The 26503-nt window shown below is 46.3% G+C and overlaps 2 protein-coding genes, 1 long non-coding RNA gene and 1 pseudogene across 3 annotated transcripts; 2 read left to right on the top strand and 2 right to left on the bottom strand.

Moving 5' to 3' along the window:
* The first annotated feature begins 7380 nt into the window (after positions 1-7380).
* On the top strand, positions 7381-16730 carry LOC120966129 (uncharacterized). The gene is made up of 3 exons (XR_005759222.3): positions 7381-7801; positions 8573-8764; positions 15473-16730. It is a non-coding gene; the product is annotated as an uncharacterized lncRNA (long non-coding RNA).
* On the bottom strand, positions 9174-15466 carry LOC109769272 (wall-associated receptor kinase 5-like; annotated as a pseudogene).
* Positions 16731-18821: 2091 nt separating the features above from the next.
* Positions 18822-19696, bottom strand: LOC109769261 (protein H2A.5). The gene is made up of 2 exons (XM_020328009.4): positions 19404-19696; positions 18822-19297 (listed from the first exon to the last, which is right to left on the bottom strand). Exons 1-2 carry the CDS (start codon positions 19578-19580, stop codon positions 19037-19039), a joined length of 438 nt encoding a protein of 145 aa, XP_020183598.1. The 5' UTR covers positions 19581-19696; the 3' UTR covers positions 18822-19036.
* Positions 19697-22699: 3003 nt separating this feature from the next.
* Positions 22700-23342, top strand: LOC109769262 (histone H4). Its single transcript, XM_020328010.3, has one exon. The coding sequence runs from the start codon at positions 22779-22781 to the stop codon at positions 23088-23090; it is 312 nt and encodes a 103-aa protein (XP_020183599.1). The 5' UTR covers positions 22700-22778; the 3' UTR covers positions 23091-23342.
* Positions 23343-26503: the final 3161 nt, after the last annotated feature.

The raw sequence follows: 26503 nt of genomic DNA, 5'->3' as shown, positions 1-26503 counted from the left end.
ACAAATGCCCTCCTCGGCGCATGTACCATATGATGACGAGGACAAGAACAAGCAAACAGCAGAGATCAATACCAAGGCCGATGGTAGCCTTCTTCCACCTCGACCATCCGCCTTCCTCTCTGTCGTCGCAAGCGAAACATCCATTGCGGCCACCAGCACGGCGACCGCCAGAAGTAGGTTCAAGAGTTTCATCTCTCAATCGTCGCCGGATGGATAGGTGTCTGGCAAAGATGCGAGTGGATCACTCATCATGCAAGGGGTACATATACATTACTGGAATTTCACTGACACCAAGTGCCAGGCTCTTCGCCGAGAGCCAAATCACGGGAACTCGGCAAAGCGAAGTAAGCCGAAAGGTATACTCGGAAATAGTTGCCACACGGCAAACACGGATATTTGCCGATACAATTATACAAAACACACTTGGCAAAAGGTTAATACTTAGCAAACGACCTGTTTGCCGAGAGCCAAGCATTACAGCATGGAAAAGTGGAGCCACGTGGCAAGTCCAGTAGTGGTTAACGTACGGCTCTGTAATGGTGGCACTGCTTTGTCGTGAGCCCGTGACTTGGCTCTCGGCAAAGCGTTGTTTTCTTGCGTTATTACTTTGGACCTTTTCATCTATATGGGAGCTGATTTTAGTCCCACCTCGCTTAAGAACGAGCGTTAGGAGCGGTTTAAATTGTCGGATAGTCAAGAAATAGTAAGCTTCGGTCTTCATTACACTGTTGTTAAGAAGATGGACAATTACTATGAATCTTCACGTGATCCAGGTAGAGAAGATTCACAGTGGTAGTCCATCTTCCTAATGATGGATGATGGCGCTTTTTAATAATTCAATTATTATTATTTTCTTTTTCGTCTGTGTGAGAGCAATGATCCAACCGTTTGTGAAGGAAGTGTGGGTGTTGCTGTTTCGTTGGCCTCGAAACTTTTCGTGCTCCCAAAGAAGGTCATCGCGTGACACGTGTCAGGCCCTCACATTTTTCGGACCCGCATGCAATATTTGAGACATTTATTGCACTGCTAGGGCTTCAGCGTCGGAAATTACAGATCTACAAGGCGGGACATGAAATCATGCCCAGAAGCTGAATGGAAAATCATATTTGATGTTTTTATGACATGCGTAGGCCTTGTGCAGACAAGGAAGGGGCAGCCCCTCCAGGGGGAGGGGGGCGAAATTACCTCGTCGGCATGCCTGATCCAACCGTTTAAATCCTCAAAAAATCGTATGATGCCGAAAATCTTCGGGATCTGGCACCGCGTCATCACATAGCCCTGTAGGATGTGGTAAAATTTTGTGCGCATTTCGGATAGGCCTCACCTGAGGCCGCTTATAAAGCACATCTTTGAGCTAGTTTGGGTATCGAGAGAGAACATGTCTGGTTTGTGAAGGAAGTGTGGGATCTTTTGCTCTGTTGGCCTTGAAACTTCTCGTGCTCCCAAAGAAGGTCATCGCATGACACGCGCCAGGACTCACATTTTCTGGACCCGCATGCAATATTTGAGACATTTATTGCACTCCTAGGGTTTCAGCGCCGGAAATTGCAGATCTGCAAGACGGCACATGAAATCATGCCCAAGTTGAATGGAAATCCTATTTGATGTCTTTGCGACATGCATAAGCCTTGTGCAGACGAGGAAGGGGCGGGCCCCTCCACGAGGGGCAAGATTACCTCATCGGCATGCCTGATCCAACCGTTTAAATCCTCGGAAAATCGTACGACGCCGGAAATCCTCGGGATCTGGCACGACATCATCACATAGCCCCTATAGAGTGTGGTAAAATTTTGGGCACGTCTAGTATAGGCCTCACCTGAGGCCGCTTGTAAACTACAACATCCCCGAGCTAGTCTCTAGGTATCGAAAGGGAAGTGTCCAGTTTGTGAAGGAAGTGTGGGTCCTTTTACTCCATTGGCCTTGAAACTTCTCGTGCTCTTAAAGGAGGTCATCGCATGACACGTGGCAGCCCCCCGCATTTTCTGGACCCGCGTGCAACATTTGAGTAGGGGTACGACTACGCTGCGACGGCTCTGCTTCTCCTTCCACCCGCAGGGGGGCGGCCTTGCAGGGCTACTACACCCATCCTCCCTGGCCGCCTATTGGCCACGTCGGCAGCCCGTGTTGGGAATGCCAGACCCGGCCGCCGGCGCTGCCGTTTCCCTGCGGCCACGTCTTCCTGTGTCGCCCATGCTACAAGCGCGACATCAAGTGTCGGTGTTGTGACGGCGTGGTTCCCCAACCTGGAGCCTGATGATGGTATTGTTCTGCGGAAAGGCTAAGGTAATTGCAATAGTTCGGGATTCAAGCCAACTAAATTCCTGCTGTACTTGTAGTAGATTTTGGGATGCAAATACTTCCTTGGTTCGTTCGTGCTGTACAGCACCCAAACAGACTCTGAGTTGCTGTACTAGTGGAGTAGTGGGAAGCAACAAGCACTAATAGAAAACGGGTCTTTAGTCCCGGTTTCAGAGGGCCTTTAGTCTCGGTTCCAGAACTGAGACTAAAGGGTAGGGACTAAAGCCCAAAATCTTTAGTCCCGGTTTATGAACCGGGAGTAAAGGGGCTCTACGTGGCCGCTGTCTGAAGCTCCACCACCAACCGGGACTAAATGAAATTTTTTGAAAAAAAAAATGATTTTTTCCCCGATTTTTAAAATTTTGAATTATTTGATAATTTAATTTTTAATCACCCCTCATCACTGTCAATTTAACCTCTAATCTCTAATCACCCCTCATCATTCCAAATCATCTAACTTTCCGGCCGGTCACCGATCCTCTCACTACTGCAGCCTGAGCACGCTTAACTTCCAAGTTCTATTCCCCCTCGTTTCCAAGTCTGCACGTGTTGTTTTCCAAGCTGCCAATCCTATTAACCCTTAGGAGTTGAACTTGAGCATGAAGAACTGTTTGAGTTTGAAACTATTATTCTTAAAAACAATAATTAATTAGTAACACTAATATTTCTGGAATAAGTAGTTTGACCATAGTTTGACCAAAAATTCAAAAAAACTAGAATTTAAGGATAATTTTTTTCCTTTCAGAGTTCGAGGATTCTAGAAATTTGCAAAATGGCCTATGGCCGTCGAAATCGGAACCGGATTTTCGTGCTGAATATTTTGATATATTATACGTTTTTTCCGACATCGTATGCAAAAGTTATAGCCGTTTTACTTTTTCATAACATTTTTTTTGCAAAACATGTCCAAATTTAAGTTTTTAAATTTTCCTAACTAGTAGATGTAGTAATATAACTACGTCTCGAAGGATTTTAATTTTTGAAGTTTTATCATTTTCTTTTGTTTTTTTCAAAACTGAAATGGCGATACACGGGGGGAGGGGGGTAGAGTTTGAACCCCTTTAGTCCGGGATGGTGTCCATCCAATTCTACCATCGACTACATCTGCTACCATCGTCCTTGCCAGAGTCACAACTAAGGTTAACCAAACTAGAGTCACGTTCTATTAAAGTGGCAAAAAATTACTTTTAAATATAGCAAAACTAATTCTATCAACTATTATTAAAGGCTAAACAACTATTTATACAAAACAGTAGCAAAATTAATATTAATTAATTAATAATAAAAATGTATCTACTGTTGTCTAACAGAAGAATACTACAACATGTTAAAATCTACAGAAAGAACTAACTAAAAATAATTGAAAACATATCACTTTAAGGACTAAAACAACTAAATAAGAAAAGAAGTACTATTTTAATTAAAATCCTAATTTATATTATTCTCAAAATAACCAAATAAATCTTACTGTGACAACAATCTGACATGTGACTAGGAGCAAAAAGAATTAAATTAAAAACTAATTCTAAGCTCAAATTATTCACAATCTAGGGTTTGACGCATATTTGAAAAAATTCATATTTAAATCATTCAAATTTGAAAACTAATGGCACAAACAGAAACTAGACAAAATTTTGAATCTAATGCAAAAAGAATCACTCAAAAACATCAAATATCCTAAAAGATATAAGCAATTTTAAACAGAAATTAAAAACAAAAAACAAATTTCAGAACCGTTTAGTCCCTGTTCGTGTCTCAAACCGGTACTAAAGGTGGCATCGCACCTTTTAGTCCCGGTTCGTGTCTCAAACCGGGACAAAATGTCCCATTTGAACCGGGACTAATTCCTTCCCGACGCCCTAGCCGCTTGAACCGGGACTAATGCTCACATTAATCCCGGTTCATGTCTCAAACCGGGACAAAAGGTCCCATTTGAACCGGGACTAATTCCTTCCCGACGTCCTAGCCGCTTGAACCGGGACTAATGCTCACATTAATCCCGGTTCGAAATGCAACCGGGACTAATGTGTATATTGAGCTATGACGATAGCCCTGTTTTCTACTAGTGAAGTGAAAACTGGTGGTCTTTGATTATATTTGTCATGCACAATGTTCGGATTTTGGCGTAGATGCTATTTTATGCATGATAATGATCTTTTAGGGTTTATTTTGCTGCTAATCTTCTTGTGATTGGAACAGTTTACTGAAACTGTTATAGTCACAGAAACAGTTTACGGAAATTGTTCTAGTATGGAAAAACAGTTAACTGAAAGAGTTGTAGTCCGAAACTGATAGGTACTCGGAATTGTCTGCAACTGTTTTAATCATGTACTCCCTCCATCCCATAATATACGCTCTTATATTATGAGACGAAGGGAGTAGACAAGTAAAAGATCTGTTATTGGGGGAATGAATCACTATGGAACTAAAAACTCCAATTAAGTTGATTCATTTCCTTTTGGCCTTAACATAGAAGATGATGATGTCCGTTTGATTTACCCCATTTCACATGCTTCGAATAACTCTGTGAACAAAATTCAGGTTCCAACAATTATAATTAAATTAATCTTATTTCCGCACATAAGCTGAATTCAGGTTTTATTAATGAGCTATAATCTTGGTTCTGATATCTTATTTTATTTCACAAAATTCTAAGATTTAGGTTGTTCATCTGCCTCCAACTGACCTTCGTTCATGAGAATGTATCCTGGTCTTGAATCTGTTATGCACAATATACATATGTTAGTGTACATACTAAAAGGGCCCGTGCGTTGCAACGGGAGAGGAAAAAAATCTACAATGGCCATGACCACATTTTGCTCTGCATCACCGAGATACACTATTACTCTAAATTTCATAAAATCATGGACATTTTTTAACTCGTGCACATATTTGAAATCATGAACATTTTCAAATTTGTGGACATTGTAAGTAATTTTCGAATATTTTTAAAATCAAGAATATTTTTTTAATTCATGAACATTTTACACTATTTGCAAACATTTTTTAAGTAATTTTCTTGAATCAGCGAACATTTTTTCGAAATTGGTTGAATAATTTTTGAAATTCATGAACATTTTTTGAAATGCATGATCATTTTTTGAATAAGCAAACATTTTATGAAGGAATAAACCATTTTGTAAGTCACGAACAGTTTTTGAATATTTTTCCATTCATGAACATTTTTTGAATTGGCGAAATTTTCTTAAATTTAATTAAAATTCTTTAATACACGAACTTTTAAAAGAACCATGAACATTTTTTGATGTCTCGAACATTTGTTTTCAAAATTTCAAACTTTTTTGAATAAGCAAAACAAATTATACAAATTCGTGAACTTTATTTAAATCCAAAAACATTTTATGATTTATGAAACATTTCATTTCGAAATTATCTTTTTTTTGTCAGAAAACTTTTTGGGTCTCAAATTATTTAAAGTAGAAAAAAAATCAAAACAATATAAAGCAGGATGCCCGTACATGCGCCGGTACAAACGGGCGCGCAAAAGGGCCCGTGCGTTGCACTGGGAAAAAAAATCATAATCTCCAATTGCCATGACCATATTATGTTACATCATCGAGATACACTATCACTCTTAATTTCGTGAAATAATCAACAGTTTTTAAATCATGAACATTTATTTAAACTTATGAACATATTTGAAATCCTGAACATTTTTAAACTCGTGAACACTTTCACAATTTTTCGAACATTTTCTAAAATCAAGAGCATTTTTTGAATTCATGAACATTTTAATTGCAAACATTTTTTCAAAAAAAATTGTAAATATTTTTTAAAACAATTTTCTTGTATCAACGAACATTTTTTAGGAAATTGGTGGAACAATTTTTGAAATTATCGAACATTTTATTTAACAAACAATTTTTAAATGCTTGGTCATTTTTTGAATCGGTGAACATTTTATGAACGAATAAACTATTCTGTAAATCATGAACAGTTTTTGAATTTTTAAGATATTTTTCCATTGATCAACAGTTTTGGAATTGGTGAAATTTTGTTCAATTTCATTAACTCTTTTATTACACTAACTTTTTTTAAAGCATGAACATTTTTTTTATTTCCTGAATATTTGTTTTCAAAATTTTCAACTTTTTCAAGTAAGCAAACATTTTTTATAAATTCGCGACCATTTTTTGGAGTACATAAACATTTTATTTTAAAATTCTCATATTTTTAATTGTCCAAACTTTTTTGAAGTTTGGAATTATTTGAAGTAGAAAAAACAAAAACAAAAAAGGAAAAGAAAAAATAAAAAATAAAATTTAAAAACAGGCCGCCCGGAAATGCGCCAACCCAAATGGGTGCGTCGCGTATTCTCCCAGCGTGCAAAGCGTAGGAGGTCCCTGCTCTATGGACCGGCCCATGTGAGGGATTCCCCTGTGTGAAATGTTTTTATCACTTATAGGTGCCATGTTATCTAAAAAAAACTTATAGGTGCCATGTGTTTGTAAAAAAAATTGTATTGGTGGGTAATATTTTGCAGCTTGGGGGAATTTCCGTGACGTACCGCCAGAAACAACAGCCCTTTATTACTAGTATGTAGATACTATTTTACTGCATAAAAATATTTAGAATCTTACTTTAGTTGAGTGCTAATCTGATTGTGCTTGGAAAAAGGATATGATACTTTAGTTGAGTGGTAATCTGTTTAGATCTAGTCGGCATTTGTCTATTGGCAGATTCATATGGATTCGGACCACCTTTGTTTTTGTTAGTGTGTTTGTAGGTATGGTTCTTTTAATCTATGATTCTCTTTGTCGGTGACGGTTATTGTTCTGCTTCGTGGTTTGTCTACTAGAACAGGACAAGATTTTCAGGGTTGATGACAGTGGTATGCCTTGTACTCACTCTTCTAGGGACTTTCGTAGCGCTATTGTATTATTAATATACCGATTTTTTTTTAAAAAAGGGCTAGTAATATGTTCTAAAAATGAAGATTCTAGACTGTATTATTCAGAGGGAGCATTAATTAATAGATCGATTTTTTTTAAAAAAAGGCTAGTGATATGTTCTAAAAATGATGATTCTAGACTTAGGATTCAGTCACCTCTTGTTCCTTTTTCCTGGTCTAATTTTGCTTCTAGAATCCAAGATTCCTCTCGCATGCTCTTCTGGTTTCCACCGCGATGCAGATCCAACGGCTCTGGATAACAAACACCTCTAAGATTCCCGTGCTGCAACTGAATCACGCCGGCCGAGGCGCTCTACGACGACGACGGCGTGCGCCGCCGCAATCAGCCCCAATACTGCTCCGGGCACCCCGTCTTCACCCACCCGGACCTCCTCCCGCCGGCATACCCCGTGGGACCGGCCTCCTCCGCCGCCCTCCTACAACGCCGGTGCGTTTCCCTGCGGCGCGCGCGGGTGGGCGGGGCGGAGTACGTGGAGGCGTTTCGATCGGTACCCGCCTGTCGTTCAGCCGGAGTAGCCCCAGCCATGGCCGACGGGCTCGGCGCCCCCCTCCCCTCCCTGCACCGCCGCGGTCAGCAACCCAGCCACAACTTTCCTTTCCCCTTATTCTAATTCCGTCCAATTGGATCCGTGCGGTCATGCTCAGGTTACTGAACTGTATTTTGTTACATCATTGTGCTTCTAGATTGTGTCCACTAGACCACGTAGTGGTTCTTCAACCAGATCCATGAAAATTTCTGGCTGACAGTTAAAGTCAAGCAAAGCGCAATATTTTTGCGTCCACTCTGATTCTGTTGGTATATGTTCCTAGTATGGGCCGTTCAGTTTAGAATCCCTTCAACATGATCTTGATTTGTATTTGTTCCTTTCCTGTAACTGGCCAAGCAGCGGATTCACTCTTTGTATTGGGCCATGGGCCATTCAGTTGGTCATTACATGGTTTTTTGTCAACTTATGAAACGTAGGGTGATTCACAGATGAAAATTTAAGACCGGGCAATAACCCGGTCGTATGCGCGTATCCGCACTGGCCTGGGTTCAACTCCCAGTAGACATGGAATTTAGCCACATCAGAAAATGTTATTCCAATCAGATATCAAAAATCGGTCTCATCCTAGTCATATTGCGAGTTAGTGAGGTAAAGACTGCAGGCAAACCAACAGATTCGACTTCCTTTGTGCACATGTTGTTTTATGAATGTCACACCTGCTTTCTGCAAGATATGACTTTGCTGGTCTCAAGTAGTACTTTCACTTATTCGATGGTGTTCATATAGCACATTGTTTTATGGTAATATTCAGTGTAATTTCATAGCATCCTTCCAATTTTCTTTTGTTCATCAGGACATCCATGCAGGAACTTGAACTCATGGGCATGGCATCATCCCTATTACAATAGATATCCCTGGCCGGCAGAAGTATGGTGACGCAAAGAACCCGGCCGCCATCTGCTCCTTGCATCATGCATCAGCAAGCAAGCGACGGAGCTTCCAACAGGCGGAAATGCATGCGTGTTGGACTTATGACACAGCTGAAGTATGTACCTGTATTTTGTTATTCTATCTCTTTTCTTATTTTTTTTATGTTCTTACAATTCAAACATAGGTTAGGGACCTAGAATACATCTTGTGTGGTTGCCATCGAAGTTGTGATTGTAGGCTATTGTTACCATCCTTCAGAAATAATCACAAGTTGGCCTCTCATTATTGTCAGGAACGCACATTATTGCCCATATCGTGTATGTTCGTTTTTTTCCTTAAAAAAAGGGAATGCACACGATAGGGATACATCATGCACAACATCGCAAAATACTACATAAAGGAGGAGAGTCTTACAATACAATGATACATCTTGCTAAATTATGGTGTCTCTGTAGTACCCAAGGGTCCAAGAGAGTCTTACAATAAAATGCTACATATAACTAAAGGAGGAGAAGGTTAAATGACCAAGGAAAGTGCTAAAGCGTAAAAAAGTAAAAACTGCTTGGATTTTTGTGCATTCTTTCATCCTTCTCTGTGTACTCAGAACTTTGTTCTATTTCAATTACACCGAGAAAGTTATCCGTCTTGGTATCATGCTGTATCGAAGGATGTCACGAAAGTTTCCTTAATCTGCTAAGCTCTTCAGACACCTCTTTCATCGAGGGCCTATTGTCACCGCACATTTCCAAGCATTGCTTACCTAGCTCTGTTACCCCTACAACCAACTCCATGTCCTCATGACCTTTTATTTGATTGTCGAGCATATTATCAAGATTGTTCCCCTTCATAGCCAGTAGGGGATGACAGGCTCCGGTGTACCTCAGGACCATCTAGTTTCAGTGGTACCTGCCAAGTTAGGATCTCCACAAGAACAACGCCAAAACTATAAACATCGCTTTTTTTTTTTGAATTGTCACCGGGGGGAGAAGAATTCTCCCCACCTGAATTGTATTCATTTGTTGCCTATAGGCTTTACAACCTAATACAGGATAGGGTTCAAGTGAACCAGAGAAGTACAGGGGGCACAGGAAGAAGAAATAAAGCAAAATAACACACAGGCAAACACATGGCGAGGGGGGGACACAACAAAACAAGGGGCACCACGGGCGCTCGAACTGCACCGGCGAGCCCAGGCAAAACCACGACACTGTACCATCGACGCAATCAAAAAGCACCGGGGCAACCAAGACTGCACAACGCCGCGACACCACCTGTGTCATGGGGTACGTTCGAACGGTCACCCGGGCCGAGATGACGCCACGGCACCTGTGTGTCACCGGCGTAGCCAAAGGGCATCCCCAAGCATAGAACTCCACAGAGCACACTCAAAACATCACAACAAGGGGCACCACGGGCGCTCGAACTGCAGCGGCGAACCGAGACTAAACCATGACACTGCACCGTCGACGCAATCGAAAAGCACCGGGCAGACCTGCTAAATCCATTGAAACGACACAAGGAGTTCCCCCCTCCTCTCCTCTCGCGACCGCGTCGCCCCCGCGGGCGACCGGCCGCGTCCCAACACCTCGCCCCCGAGCTCTCCCCCTTCCCTCCCTCCTTGCCGCCGTCGCTGGCGTCCGGCGCTGGGCCTGGCCCGGGCGGCGCTGGCGGCGGCGGCCCCTGGCCTTTCCCCTCTCGGGTCGCACTGACGCGGGGCGGTGCGGCGCCGCGGGGTGCTCCTAGGCGGCGACGGTCCGGCGCGGCGGCGGGGCTCTCCGGCGTGGTGGCGGGCGATCTACTGGACGGCGGCGCTGCCGTTGGCGGCGGGGCGGCGAGGCGGCGCGATCTGGCGGCGCCCGCTCGGCCCAGATCTGGGCCCTCCGGGCCCCATCTGGGCCTGGGCGGGCCGGCGGCGGGGAGGGTCGTCGGCGTGGCTTCCGGGAGGCTGGGGAGCGACGATGGGCGGGTGGTGGCTGGCGGCGCTGGTGCCGCCCTGCTGCAGCGTGGCCGGCGGGGCTTTACGGGCCCGATTTGGGTCTGGCCGGGCCAGGGGCGGCCTGGTATGCCCTGCTGCTGCGTCCGGACGGCGACCGCGACGGTGCCGGAGACTCGGTCCTCCTGCACGACAGCGGTGGAGGTAGTTCCCTCCCGCGTGGCTCCGGTGCTGCTGCTTCCGTCGCCTCGTGCGTCTCTCTCCATCCTCTTGGTCTCGTGGTGGTGATCTCAGTGAGGCGGCGTGGGTGGCGTCAAGACCGCGGTGGCGCATTGGTGGGCGGCGAGGTGGCTGGTCGGCTCCGGCCTGGTTGGGCGGTGGGGTTGGAATTCGGGAGAAATCCCTTGCCGGCTTTTCCGGCTCCGATGCGGTGACACCCGCGGGTGCCACCATTCCTTCCTGGAGGGTGTCGGAGGTATCCATCCCCCACTCCCTTCCGCGTGCCGGGGGAAACCCTAGGACACGTCCGGGCAGCAGCGTCGTTGGCGTCGCATCCCTTCTTGGAGGTGCTGCTTGGTACGCGGCAGATCGGAGCCTTGGTATGTGGTAGGTCGAGTCCGGAGGGCGCAGCGGTGGCGGGTCTCCGCGCTTTGTCAAGCTGCCGTTGTTGGCATTTCTTTCTTCTTTGTTCTTTCTTTTCCTTTTTGGGCTTGTTGTGCTTCTCGCCCGAGCATTGCTATGTGATCGATGTTGGTGCTTTGTAATACAAAGCGGGGGGAAACCCTTTTTCGGTAAAAGCACCGGGCAACCAAGACTGCACAACGCCGCGACACCACCTGTGTCATGGGGTACATTTGAACGGTCACCCGGGCCGAGACGACGCCACGGCACCTGTGTGCCACCGGCGTAGTCGAAGGGCATCACCAAGCATAGAACTCCACATAGCACACCCAAAACATCACAAGACCGGGGGATGAAGACAACGCCATCAAGATGGGAACGTCGGGAAGCGTCGCCGCTGTCTCGACCAACTGCTGCTGGCCGACCATGGATTTCTCCCAAACCCCGGTCACATCCTCCACACGACGAGACGCAGAGCAGCCGCCAATAGCGCCGGGCGGCGCTGGAATGGACAGCCCCAGATCCAGGCGAATCCAACCGGCAGCGACGCCGGCAGGCACCCTTGACGCCAAGGCCACCAGCGAGGACCACTGGCGCGGCGCCCCCTGCAGGTAAAGCCACAAGACAGTGACAACCCACCGGGGGAACTGGGAGGTGGAGGGCTCCCTAGGCAGGAAGCCGCGACGCCACCTTCGTTTGGCGACCGCGCGGAGGAGCACGACAACGACAGAACGGGCGACGGCGGAGGTGGAGGACACGGTAGTTTGGATCTGCGGGAAGGCAGGATGCGGAGCGCCCGGCAGACAGATGACGACGGCGAGCAGTTGAGGACGGGACGGCGGAGGCCGGCGCAAGGCGTGGAGCAGGGGAGCGGGTCGCACCCCCAGCCCAGAAGGTATCAGTCGCCGCCGAAGCAGCCACGAGGCCCGGACAGGAGCCACCCGAGAGCCCGCAGCCGCGGCGCGCTAGCCGGATCTAGAAGGAGGGCGCCGGCCGACGCCGGGGGAGCAGGCCAGAGGAGGCCCGAGGCCAGATCTGGCGGGCCGCCGTCGCGGAAGAGGGGACGGGGCAGCAGGGCCAAACCCACGCGCGCGGGACGGATCCCGCCGCCGCCAACCTTCGCCGGGCTTTGTCCGACGTTGTTTGCCGGCGGCGGCGAGCTGCGGTGGCCGGAGAAGAGGCTGTGGCGGCGCCCGGCGGGGTGGCCGCCCGAGTCGCCTCAGAGAGACGACGCGGGGGCACCTCAGGCGTTGGAATTACTGTCTCTCTGCCATATGGCCAACATCGCTTTTGTCTGTCAAGCAACATGTCTGCATATCCTCGGGGTCCAGATAACCACATGTCCCTTGAACCATTGTAACGAACTGAGCTTTGTCAGTTGGTGCTAATATAGATGCACCAAAATCTGATACCTTTGCCATGTAATTCTCATCAAGAAGGATGTTAGTGGTTTTCACATCACCAGTAAAATTGGTGGGTTTGCATAGTTATGTAAAAATGCAAACCCCTCAGCTGCCTCATTGACGATCCTTACAAGAGAACTGAAAGAGAGGTGCAGTTTCCGGCTCTTGCCATGAATAAGATCGAAAAATGTTCCTTTTGGGATGAACTCATATACTAGCATGGGGACTTCCACCTCAAGGCAACACCCCAATAGCTTGACAATGTTCTTGTGATTGATCTGGGAAAGAATCAGTATTTCTTTGCCGAATTCCTTCTTCTGCCTATCACCAACACCTTTTAACTGCCACTGGAGTGATATCCTTAATTGTCCCCTTGTACACAGTGCCATGGCCTCCATGTCCAAGAATCTGGCTTTTGTCAAATTTATGTGTTGCCTGTTCCAGTTCTGCTTCACTAAACACTGTAAATGAAAGTCCCTGATCTGATTTCATTTTCTCAAACAATAGCATCCCTCCGTGCTGCTGAAAATACTGATTTTTGACGTTCGCAAGCTTTCTTCTCTCAAATATTACATGTATGCAGAAGATGATAATCACCAGAGCGACAGCGCCAATGCTAATGCCTGCAAAAATCAACATGAAAGGTGTTTATGTTAGTCAAATTGATCCCACAGTGTATATACTAAAAGCACGGTAAAGTTTACTTCTTGTGGTAAAATTGGCTAAAGGATCGTGATTAGATATGGTTATACCTTCTAAAAAATGCACGTATGCTTGTTTCTGGATTTACTTTTTTTCAAGTTTCACCATTACATTTCTTTATTTTAAAGCTTCCTCAGATAGACTTGTTGCGTGCCTAACACAAGGAAACACACCACTGTGTGCTTTGCTCATTGAGCCCTCTTTTACTAAAGATGATTAATATATATATATATATATATATATATATACCAGTTGGCCATTGTTTTCTACACAAGAATTAAGCAAATGCTGGAAACATCTAGTGGTGTACCTATGATTAGGGTGATGTCTGGGTTACAAGATTTTGTTTCCATTACGAACTTTCTGCCTGGAGAACATGAACAGCGATACCCTCCTATTGTGTTGTGGCATGTTGCAGACTTCGGGCATATACTTGGATTCTTCTCACATTCATTGGCATCTGCAACAACAAAGAACAAAATTATTTGGGCCCAAGTGATTGATTGAATAGGCATATGAGTACGGAGTACCAACAAATACTAATTTTGAAATGGCACAATGAGTGTAACGTGTGCCATCCTTCCACCAAAGTAAACATAAATTACATTGAAAACAGAGAAAATAAGTTAAATGTTCTAACTAGATCTAAGCTAGATGGGGGGAAAAGAAGCAAAACAGATTGTAAACTCGGGGCAGACAGTAAGTAACAATATTTTCCTTACAAACTATCAACATGAAAGGATGATGTGCACCCTGTATTACTCCTCATAAAACGATTGTGCATGATCTAAAGATGCACAGGGAACAAAGAACTGAACTTGCCTCTGCATCCGTCAAAGAGGTAAGGGTTCCCTTCATATCCGTCGGCGCAGTTGCATATATAACCTGGGTCGTTGGTTGAGTCCACACACATGCTATTCCTGCTATGGCACGCGTAAGAAGGCATGTCTCTCGCCATTTCACACGTTGCATTTCCAATCGCCCAGTCCAGCACCAGCGGCTTCTGCCCCTTTTCGGTATCATTGAACCTTGTAGTCGTTATGTACTCCGAGCTGAAACTAAATATCTGTGTCTCCACCACGGCAGCATAGCTGCATTGGTTGAAAAGCGTAGTATTGGAATCATCATAAACATCAAAGAAACTGAATCTATAGCTCCTTAAACCCTTTGGCATATCATTTTGGCAGCAGCCTGCACCAACACAAGAACCGTTTGTCAGGGCTGCCGGGCTCTCACACACCGCTGCGCACGCTGTCGTGTATCTTGTAGTGCTTCTGAAGTCATTGATGTATGCGAGTGTGTTGCAGCCAATAACTATGAGCATGTTGTGTACATGGGAGAAGCGGTACGGACTTCGCGAGAAGTCAAGGGACCAAGCATTCTGTTCCATTGATCTTGTAATTTACGTCGACACGGGCGTGGAAACTCGGATTTGACCACGGGGCACCGAGATGTCCAGAACCTCCACGTTCTGAATGACCATGAACGGCTTGGCGATTCCATCGGCAGTCCTCGGGCAAATGATCTCGAAGCCTTCAATAGCACAGCCAGCACCAATGCCAAATGGGTAAGGGATGTCGACGTCACCACATCGCGTTCGGCATCCGGGGCCAGGCTGCGCTGATGTAGAGGCTAGGTGCAACATGACTGCAACAACTACCAGTAGCTCGAGTGCCATGTTACTTGCCTGAAACTAGAGTTGGCAAGAAGATTCTGCTGCACAGCACTACACGAAAAGAGAGAGAAAAATTTAGTGAGCAAACTAATGGCCATTCAATTCAACTCTAAAAGTTGTAGGCAAGACTTCCTGTGTACTTTTCATTTTTATTCTGTCGAAATATACCTGAAATTTTTAGCATGGCTGAACAAATTTTGACAATGATTTGTAAATGCTGTGAAAATTTCAGTTGAGCTTGCAATCGTAATATATAAATGACAAAAATATATATTAGTGCTAAGATGGCCTTTTCATCTTTTGTTTAACTGTATGCCTGTCTAGATTCGGATTATGCAAAAAAATGTTTCTTGCCTTTGGATTTCTGGCACTGAATTATCATGCATGACTGTATATGCCTTGCGCAAATATGAAGACCGTGTTTCTAAGTTGTAAGGTTTTGGTTGTTTGCACAGTAAACAGTCTAAGTTTTTTACTTCTTAAATACAGACAATCCTTTGCCGGAAGATTTTGCTGCTGTCCAGGTCATCTTGAAGACGTTTGGTGACGCATCCGGTCTGAGAACTTAACAGTGCGAAGAGTGTGGCTTATCCTATCTCCTATGCAGAATGATTTTGGTGGAGTGCAAGCTATTTGCCTTGCTGGTATCTGGGTATGCCTCTAAGGTTCAGAAAGCCGAGGAGAGCCAAGCTACAGCCAACTGTGCTTGACAAGGCTGCCGGCAAGCTCTCGCCATGGAAAGGGCGCCTTCTCAACAGGACAGGAAGACTGATGCTTCGGTGGTCACTGCAACTGCTACGTATTTTCTAGCTGCCTTCCTGGAGGGGACAAATGGATGATTAAAAAGATGGACAAGCTCAGAAGGAATTTTCTCTGGGGAGCTGATGACGAAAGAGACGATGGAAGGGCACCCAGACTCCATGCGATGAGGCTGACCAACGCCAGGGGCTCAATTTCAGAATCCGGGGATGGTGGAGGAGGATTTGCTCGGGCAGCGGCTCGCCGAGGCCAGGAGAAGAGATTACTCTGTAGGCATACACTACTAGCAGACTTGACTAGCAGCGTCGTCGAGAAAGGGGAACGGTGAAAATCTGGAATCGATCAGTTTCGAACAAGAAGTACCTGTGTATGTAGCGATCCAGCGCGCTTCCAACTGAAGAGGACCGCGGCGGTATGCAACAACTCTGCTCATGAACTCATCTTCAACAGAATGGTCGTGTTTCAACTCTCTTTTGTTTCCCCTCCGACAGAAAAAGAGAAAGGAATAGGGCCATTTTTCTACTGGCATCTTCAGAGTGGAGACTTGGCCAAACTCCATTCGCTTGTTTTGCTTGCCGGGCGGCCAAATGGTAAAAGCTCCCCTGACTGACTTGTCTCCATGGAGGTAACGACCGAAACTAGGACTTGTATAATGGCAGTGGAGTGTGCTCATCTGCTGGCGACAACTCTATCAAATAAACATGTTAGTGGTAGCTACACTCCAAACACATACTCCTGTACTACTCCCTTCATTTCTAAATATAAGCCCTTTTAGAGATTTTAATATGAACTACATACAGATGTATATAAACATATTTTAGAGCGTAAATTCACTCATTTTGCTCCGATGTAGTCCATATTAAAATCTCTAAAGAGACTTGTATTTAGGAACGGAGGGAGTACATCATAAACATAGGACTCCCAACACTATCGACACTGTGTATGCTGTTGTTGATGCAAGATTAGTAATCAAGCTTCTTCTTTTTTACATTTTTTGTCTATCGACTGTGTGTATGCTGTTGTTGATGCAAGATTAGTAATCAAGCTTCTTCTTTTTTACATTTTTTTCTCTCTGGAAAGATCCGGATATGAAGTACTTCCTCTGTTTCTAAATATAAGTCTTTTTAGAGATTTCAATATAGACTACATACGGATAAATATAGACGTATTTTAGAGTGCAGGTTCACTCATTTTGAGAAACAGAGAGAGTATTTTTTACCTTAGGCGAATGATGGGTTACCTGGTCAACAACCTTGCAACGCCGGTGAGCTCATCTGTCCACCCAATCTCCGGTGACCCTTGTAGATGCGGGAGGCCGGTGGACGCTGCTCCTCGCCCGTGGCTGGGGAGGTAGTTCATAGGTTAGGCGTATGCCGACAACATTTCATGGGGATTTTGTGGCCATTCGAAATAAGGTGCCCTCGACCTTTTCCTCGCGCCTGCGGCAGGCTAGTGGGCTTTGTGGTAGAAAAAAATATTACGGGAAAATATCCAATCTATTCACCTTCAATCATGGCAGTACAATAAACAGCAGAAATAATAAAAATTACACCCAGATTCATAGACCACCTAGCGATGACTACAAGCAGTGAAGCGAGCCAAAGGCACGCCGCCGCCATCGCCCCTTCCTCACCGGAGTCGGACAAAAACTTGTTATAGTAGACAGTCGGGAAGTCGTCGTGCTAAGGCCTCATAGGACCAGCGTATCAGAACAGCAACTGCCGCTGATAAAGAGTAACGTAGATCGGAAGGATCCAACTTGAAGACACACAAACATAAACGAACGACGAACAGATCTGAGCAAATCCACCAAAGACAGATCCGCCGGAGACACACCTCCACACGCCCACCGACGATGCTAGATGCACCGCCGGAATGGGGGCTAGGAGAGAAGAACTTTATCCCATCTTTAGGGAGCCGCCGCCGTCTCGTCTTTCTGAGCAGGACACAAACCCTAACAAAACTCGAAAACACATCTAAAAATGGAGCCCTCCCACCGGCAAGAGCCGGGATCCACCGCGCCCCCATGGCCCTAAGGTCACCGGAGACGAGGCGGGCCGGCGACGGCGCCGGTGGGAGGCGGGGGAACCCTAATTTTTTAGGGGAGGAGGCGGCTGCGTGATTGTGGTGGCGCATTTAGAGGAATCATAAACAATATTTTATTTTCATTATTTACCTCATTAATTATCATCATTTTTTTATCAATGCATATTTTTATTAGCGGGCTACACACAGAGTTGTCAGGATCTCATTACTCTTGGAGAATTTGCACCCCTTGTGTTGTTATCAGAATGCCCAGGATGTGAGCTATGTAGAATTTAATCTCTCTGTTGCTCAGGATGCATAAAGTTTGTTTTCTGTTTCTACATGAGTTATTTTGCTTTAATTGTATTCAGAAGGTTCTAATTGTGCTCTCTCCGGCTCTAAATAATCCCTTAATTGTGAAGCTGCTGCATGTGTTGATGCAGAGAAACAAAACCGGATGCCTTTTGCAACAACAAAAAAGAGGAAGAAAGAAAACCGAATACGTGCAGCGATGCCCTGTTATCGCACGTTTAATCATCTCTGTTTAATCTGCCCTTCCTAGCATCTGTTTCTGCTTTCTTCCAAAATAACATGTGTTTCTGGCTAGTAGTTAGTTTATTTTGCATCTACGTAGCACCAAATGTTTCTCAGGTCTCTGGTCTGAAAGCTTAAATTGTCTGCAAGAATATTTTGAGCTACAAAGGTCAAGCTATAATTTGCCATGTTTATCCCCAAGACTTCTGAAGCATCATATAGTTTGTGGTTTCAAACATTACTTGTCCAATCTAGCACCACCATCATTTCTTGGTTTCACATGGAAGTGGAGGATTATAGAAATCATATGATTGGTGTGAGACATAACATAAGATGAGTGCCTGAAATTGAGTACCCTGTTTGTTTCAGTATGCAAAGAGCAAGGGGAATTTTCAGATGATACAAAGAGAATTTCATACAAATGAAACTTATTTAGTACCAAATGTTCAGAAGCAAAAGCAGGTGTCAAGCATTCACAAGACCAAATTGCAGACAGCCATAGATATATAGAACAAGAGAATTACTATGACTCAAAGGAGTGCATCTTTAGTACTAGTATTTCCCACATAAATCAGAGATACAATGCCCGCACTTGCTCGACGAATCTGACGAAAGGGTCACTACAGACTACCAGGCATTACATACAGATCTGCCAACCACACGACTACTGCTCATCTTGTCCATGAGAAATGGAACAGAGCAGCAAGACTGGCTAGGCTATGGGAATGGGGACGGCTACTCCTTGGTGGCGGCGGCCTTCTTCTTGGGGGACTTGGCGGCGGCCTTCTGCGACTTGGCCTCCTTCTCGGCGGCTGCGGGGGACTTCTTGGGGAGCAGCACGGAGTTGATGTTGGGGATGACGCCGCCGTGGGCGATGGTGACGCCGGCGAGCAGCCTGCCGAGCTCCTGGTCGTTGCGGACGGCCAGCAGCAGGTGGCGCGGGATGATGCGCGTCTTCTTGTTGTCCTTGGCCGCGTTGCCGGCAAGCTCCAGGACCTGCGATTCATTTCAACCAAGAACGGAATCGGTTACCTGTCCAGCACAAGAGGAACAGAGCAGCAGAACAGAGGCTCGAGGGCAGCGAGCGAAGATCTGCGGCTACCTCGGCGGCGAGGTACTCGAGGACGGCGGCGAGGTAGACGGGGGCGCCGGAGCCGACGCGCTGGGCGTAGCGGCCCTTCTTGAGGTAGCGCCCGATGCGGCCGACGGGGAACTGCAGCCCGGCCTTGACGGAGCGGGTCACCGCCTTCTTCCTGTCGCCGCCCTTCCTTCCGGCCATCTTCTTCTTGCTGCTTCTCCGGCGACGAGGTGTCCCTCTCGAGGTGTGGAGCTGGCGGCGGTGGTGCTGGATTGGAGGAATGCTCTGGGTTTGGTGGGTTGGGACAGCGGCGAGGGGCGCGGCTTTTATTGGAGACGGGAGCTTCGCTCGAGGGGGGAGCGATCCGTGGGAGCACTGGATGGACCAATCACAGCGCAGAGATTTGCATCGTGCATGACACGCTTCGTCAACTTCGTTTGGACATCGATGTGCTTTGTGAAACTGAACTGGGTTCAAAACTAAACCGGCCCATGTATTCAAATGAGCTTGAATTCTAATTTTGGTTGTAGATACTAGATGGAATTGAGAGTGTAGCAAAAACTGGGCACCTCCTGCTGCCTATATGCGGCATGAACGCAGCTACCCAAAAGCAAAATCGATCATGCGCGACATACCTACTGCCTCCTTTCCTTCCTGCCCGCCGCCGCCGGCCCACCTTCCTTCCCCTTCGACCCCGTCCCGCCTCCTTCTGCCGCCGCGAAGACCACTATTCGTCACGCCATCTTCATGCCCACACGCGCCTATTAGAAGGGATGGGTTGGTCGGCAGCGGTCCACAGAAGGCCAAACCACCGCCTAAAGCGGCATGACAAGCGGCCGTCGCGAGGGCCCGCACAATCAGCGTTGGCATTTCGGGCAAAGAAGACGAAGGTTGTTGCAACATGCCGCACCGCCAAGGCTGTTGTGGTGGTCCATCCTCCCCACCCCCATCCGCCTCCCCTTTCATGTCGCTGATGGCAAAGGTATAAGAGCCGGAGTTGACAATCCGTCCGACAAAATGTCCCAAAGGTAAAAAAATGCAATGCAAATTTTGTTCATTTTAAATAGTTCATTGCAAATGTTAAATGTAGATGGTTCAATGCAAATATTGAATGTTTATGTTCAATGCAATTGTTGAATGCGATTTTTTTAATACATGTAGTGTCGACAGCGAAACCCGGAGTAAACCACCAATCGAGTGAGGATTGGGGTGCACAGACGAAGCACACGTCCAGACATACACCACACACAGCGCTGACTCACAACGCCTCGGAGTCAACTACGAGCGGGGGTGACGGGTGTGGTGCACAAAAGAAGCAGTATAGCGGGGTGGGGGTGCACCACTGAAGCAGGCACGAGTCGAGTGAGGAGTAGGATGTACAAGGGAAGCACTACATGGGGACGTGGCTCCCCTGATGTGCCGTTAGCCCACGGACATGTCGACCCGAACCCACACATCAGTGGCCCAATGACAAGGTGCAGTACGTCAGAGGATCCGCCTCCGTCGCGTGGATCACACAAGTGGAAGCAAGCACGAGACATCGAACGCCAGTTCTGAACCAACACTAGAACACACGCATGCTGGGGCACGTGTGGGTAGCGGACGCCTGTGAGTCCACTTTCTATAGTCACCCCCCCTACTGCCTCCTTTCCTTCCTGCCCGACGCCGCCGGCCCACCTTCCTTCCCCTTCGACCCCGTCCCGCCTCCTTGTGCCGCCGCGAAGACCACTATTCATCACGCCATCTTCATGCCCACACGCGCCTATTAGAAGGGATGGGCTGGTCGGCAGCGGTCCACAGAAGGCCAAACCACCGCCTAAAGCGGCATGACAAGCGGCCGTCGCGGGGGCCCGCACAATCAGCGTTGGCGTTTCGGGCAAAGAAGACGAAGGTTGTTGCAACATGCCGCACCGCCAAGGCTGTTGTGGTGGTCCATCCTCCCCACCCCCATCCGCCTCCCCTTTCATGTCGCCGATGGCAAAGGTATAAGAGCCAGAGTTGACAATCAAATGTCCCAAAGGTAAAAAAATGCAATGCAAATTTTGTTCATTTTAAATAGTTCATTGCAAATGTTAAATGTAGATGGTTCAATGCAAATATTGAATGTGTATGTTCAATGCAATTGTTGAATGCGATTTTTTAATACATGTAGTGTCGACAGCGAAACCCGGGGTAAACCACCAATCGAGTGAGGATTGGGGTGCACAGACGAAGCACACGTCCAGACATACACCACACGCAGCGCTGACTCACAACGCCTCGGAGTCAACTACGAGCGGGGGTGACGGGTGTGGTGCACAAAAGAAGCAGTATAGCGGGGTGGGGGTGCACCACTGAAGCAGGCACGAGTCGAGTGAGGAGTAGGATGTACAAGGGAAGCACTACATGGGGACGTGGCTCCCCTGATGTGCCGTTAGCCCACGGACATGTCGACCCGAACCCACACATCAATGGCCCAATGACAAGGTGCAGTACGTCAGAGGATCCGGCTCCGTCGCGTGGATCACACAAGTGGAAGCAAGCACGAGACATCGAACGCCAGTTCTGAACCAACGCTAGAACACGCACATGCTGGGGCACGTGTGGGTAGCGGACGCCTGTGAGTCCACTTTCTATAGTCAACCCCCCCCCCCCCCCCCCCCCCCCCACCACCACCACACCCACACACACCCGCACACACAAACACCTTCAAGTCGCCGTGGCGAGGCACATATTACATGATCATACGACTGGGAGGGCGACATCCAAGCAATGGAGGGCGTCTAAGGGTGCGGATGCCCCAAGGAGACAGCCGACATCCTTTAAAGGAGCTATTTGGTATAATCAATTGTGTCACTTTCAAAAGAAGTCGATGTTAGTTTAATCTACATTCAAATGTTTTCTACTTCTCACGAATGAATAGCCGAATATGTTGAGGACCAATGATGAATGGATTGAATTGGATTAGATGATTCAAATAGAAGGGGAGGGCAACAGCTCACTCCTAATACATGAAAAAAAATGACAAGGCAAAATAAAAAAAAAGCGGACGCAAAATTTCAGAGTCATGTCAAAATCCATCTTTTTTTAAACAGGTAATTTGTCTGGTAACTGAATAAATGGATGAATTTGTTGCAAGAAGCATAGGACCAATGATGATGTCTCGCCTAGAACCGGCAAAATTCAAATATTTTCGAGCTGCCGCCCGCCTTATCGGAGATGAAATTTTGGAGCCACGTCACCTATCCGCGCCCCCTCTCTCCCGGATCGCCATCTTGACCGTCCACCTGTGTGCGGATCCGACGGCAGGCTGCACCCTTCCCCCCTGTTAAATCCCCCTTCCATTCCTCCCCAATCTCACCACCACCAGCCGCCGCCGCCACAGCTCCTCCTCCATTTCCATCTCAGTCAAACTCCAAGATGTCCGGCCGCGGCAAGGGAGGGAAGGGCCTCGGCAAGGGCGGCGCCAAGCGCCACCGGAAGGTTCTCCGCGACAACATCCAGGGCATCACCAAGCCGGCGATCCGGCGGCTGGCGCGGCGGGGCGGCGTGAAGCGCATCTCGGGGCTCATCTACGAGGAGACCCGCGGCGTGCTCAAGATCTTCCTGGAGAACGTCATCCGGGACGCCGTCACCTACACCGAGCACGCCCGCCGCAAGACCGTCACCGCCATGGACGTCGTCTACGCGCTCAAGCGACAAGGACGCACCCTCTACGGATTCGGCGGCTGACCTGCGCCCGCTGCTGCTCCATCGAGTCGACTCTGCTGCATGCTGCTGTTCCTCTGCTATGCGTTTCGTTTCTGAGTGCGTGCGTTGCTGTTCCATCTGTCTGTGTAGTTAGTGGAAGGCGATGGATCTGAATGCAATCGAAATTGTTGGCTATGATTGTACCGCGTCTCGCTATGATTGTATACCTTCTGGCTTGTTCCTGTACATTCTAAAATTTATCAGCAAGAACGTCGATGTTGACTCTTTCAGTAATTTTCGTTTCGATTTTCTTGCTGAATGGGCTCCAAAAAATTCATACCACGCGGCGCTCGGAGGTCCAAACTCAAAAGGAGTTCGGGGTTCCAGCTCGTTGGTCGTACAGTCGGGGATACCAATATCTCAACCCCACGAGCGCTTTCCCAAGTTCAGGAGAAGGTCTGTGCCGCTGTCTCTATCTGAAGAGGCGTTGCAATCTGCTGCTGTTTAGATCCCAGATGTCTGATGCCTTGATGTATCATGATTCTGTTCTGCAAGTGTCTGATCACGGGCTTCATAACGAAAATGGAGCCGTGGGTGAGCCTCCTGTTATTCACAAAATTTTGGTTATGCAGAGACGTTCTCTGAATTTAAGTGTCTTTTCATCATTCAGACTCATCTGTCTTCGAAAACTCTGCAGATGGCATAATTTTAGTGCAGTCAAATGGTTATAGAATTGCCCATTGCTCAACATAAAAGCTGGCTAACCTGTACGTCAAATTTGTCACCTGCTACTTTGCTACCGGGACATGTTTTTCTCCTCTCTGATGAGGTGTGCTCAAGGCTTCCGTGAGTTGGCTAACATCTGAACTGTAATCATCTTATGGGTTATCTTAAGAAATAAAATTCGGATTTTCCTCCTCGCATTGATCACTGACTTTACTTTTACATTCACAAGCTTTTCACACTGCTATTTTGTGTTTTTTTTTGGTTGAACAAAAGGTGATGTGCGGAAGCAGAACATAATTTTTTAGGGAAGCAAAACACATTTGATTGATTGCTGCTAAATATCTCATGTCAAAAATAAAAAAATCGGGAACATTCGATGGGAGGAAAATCAATCGACCGTCTGAATGCTTGTGTTGTCGTTCCATCGGTCTGTGTGGCTAGTGGAAGTTGATGAATATATGAATGCAATGATCTTGGCCGCATCTCTTGATATGTTTGTACCTTCTGGCCACCACCAACTTGTTGCATACAAATTTTCGCAGCAAGAAAGTTGATGATGATTTTTCACTGATTTTTGTTTAGGTTTTTCGCTGAATGGGTGCCGAAATTCCTGAAAAACTCATGGTACCACGCAGCACGGTCAAAACAAGTCGGCGATTCCATCCTGCCTTCATTGCATTTCATGCGGTCTGTCCACCCTGATCAACTCCCCCTTGGGAGGGTGGTGGCAGATTGTGCTTGTTTGAACATACTACTATCTGATGTGAAGATCGCTGCTGCTACCCAGCTCCTTTGCAGCCCTACGGCAACATTGGACAGCTACTGCTGGCCTTCTTCACCTGCAAAACCACAAGCGCTTGCTCAAGTTCAGGAGAAGACCTATACCACCAAGGCGGTGTGCGGTCCAGTTTGCCAACTGTTTAGATCCTACTGTAGATGTTGGCTCTAGTAGAAGACCTACATCAAGTTCACGAGAAGACCACTATCTCTTTTTCTGAAGAGGAGCTACAGTTTGCAGACTGTTTTTCTGAAGATCCACACTGATCAACTCCCCCTTGGAAGATTGTGCTCGTTTGAACATACTATTATCTGATGTGAAGATCGCCGCTGCTACCCAGCTCCTCTGCAGCCCTACAGAAAAATTGGACAGCTACCGCACACCGTTTACGGAACTTCAGAGGAGCAGGTGAACAAGGCGAGTGTCCTTCTGAATACCTATTTCTGCCATGGTATTCAGTTTTCTGGAATAAACGGTGCTTTGTGTCTTGTTGATACTAGCCGGAAAAAGCACCTTGGATCTTAAACTGAGGAGACAAGCACATGTTGCTTATTGTTTTATTTTCATAAAGACACCTTATGAAGCTACTTGTATTAATGTAGAAAGAAAACTGAATGCAGTTGATACAATGATGCTCTCATATGGGATGACAATGGCAGAGAAGTGAAAGTTTTTTTTATGTGTAAGAGACGCAAGCACCCGTTAAGTAGCAAGGGACAACGACTTACCTACTGTCAAGATCAACGGCAGAAGCACTGCCAAGTGCTGGAGGAAATCAAGTATCTGCTGTAAAAGACGTCTCTTGCACACTCTTACATGTATTCTTTAAAAGGAAAATCATGTAAATCATAATTTTTAACTATTTAATTATGTAAAAATAATTTTAACTAATTAATCTATCAAATATCTTGTGATTTATTTTCACATGATGTTTCCATACAAATGAAAATTTGCATCTAACGAAAGTAGAATTTGCTTCCAGCAAAACTATTTTTGACCTACTAGAAACTTTTCTTTTTGGTTCATTCGTAGCAGCAAGTTGTTTCCATCTACTCGAGAATTTCCTTCCATGATAATTAGGTGTGAAATGTTTCGGTTGCAACTGATGGACATTGTTTCAATCATTATGTCCAATGTTTCCTGGTCATCTATAAACAAATCAGTGAGGTGATTAGATTTGTTTCAGATAAAATGTAAATTTGTTAAAAAATGTCTCCAGAGTTAGGATTCACTGTAAAATTGCATGCACCAACGACCAATCAGTTTACCCTAAAGCTCAAACTTACGGAGAAAGGTGTACTTGAATACTCCCCCTCATGTGTGGCTTTCTCAAACCTAAATCAGGGCTGAAAGAGGATTACACTATTTCATTTTAAATTGTAGCAATGGGTCTTGAACTCAAGAACTCTTGGCTCTTTTACACACATGACTTTTCCTTTCTTACTCAACCTCATTATACTGGTTATTGTCTTCTCTTTTAGTTCTTATAACTTGTGTCTGTAAGAAGGTGACATGTGAGGACCGAACTACCGCAGGTTGACGGCATTAGATGCACTCATGTTTGAAGTAGTTGTGTGTGAGTAAGGGTGACATTGATAGAAGATAAATGGTTCCAGCAACCACATCTTGCACAACTAGCCATTCATATACCACTAGAGATCTAGTGCATCCCTCTGTGCATCACTTGTCATTTCAGCATATATTTTGATTACCCAACCATCCGTAGAAGAAATTTGTATATGACCACAGATCAAGTGTGTTGCCTCCACTCCTTAGAGTCGTTGGGATTCAACGCCTTCACCACCAATTATCAGCAAAGCAACAGAATAAATTTGATCAGGTTATAGCTTGAGATTAGGAGACGTCGGGAACGGAACACTCGGTATGAAATGAAAAGCTAGCGCTTCATAGCGCGAAGGTCTGAGAAGATACCATGCTGCCTCCGTCGATC

This window comes from Aegilops tauschii, chromosome 6, assembly GCF_002575655.3.
Source record: "Aegilops tauschii subsp. strangulata cultivar AL8/78 chromosome 6, Aet v6.0, whole genome shotgun sequence".
Taxonomy (NCBI): Eukaryota; Viridiplantae; Streptophyta; class Magnoliopsida; order Poales; family Poaceae; genus Aegilops; species Aegilops tauschii.
This window is presented reverse-complemented; position numbering and strand designations above follow the sequence as displayed.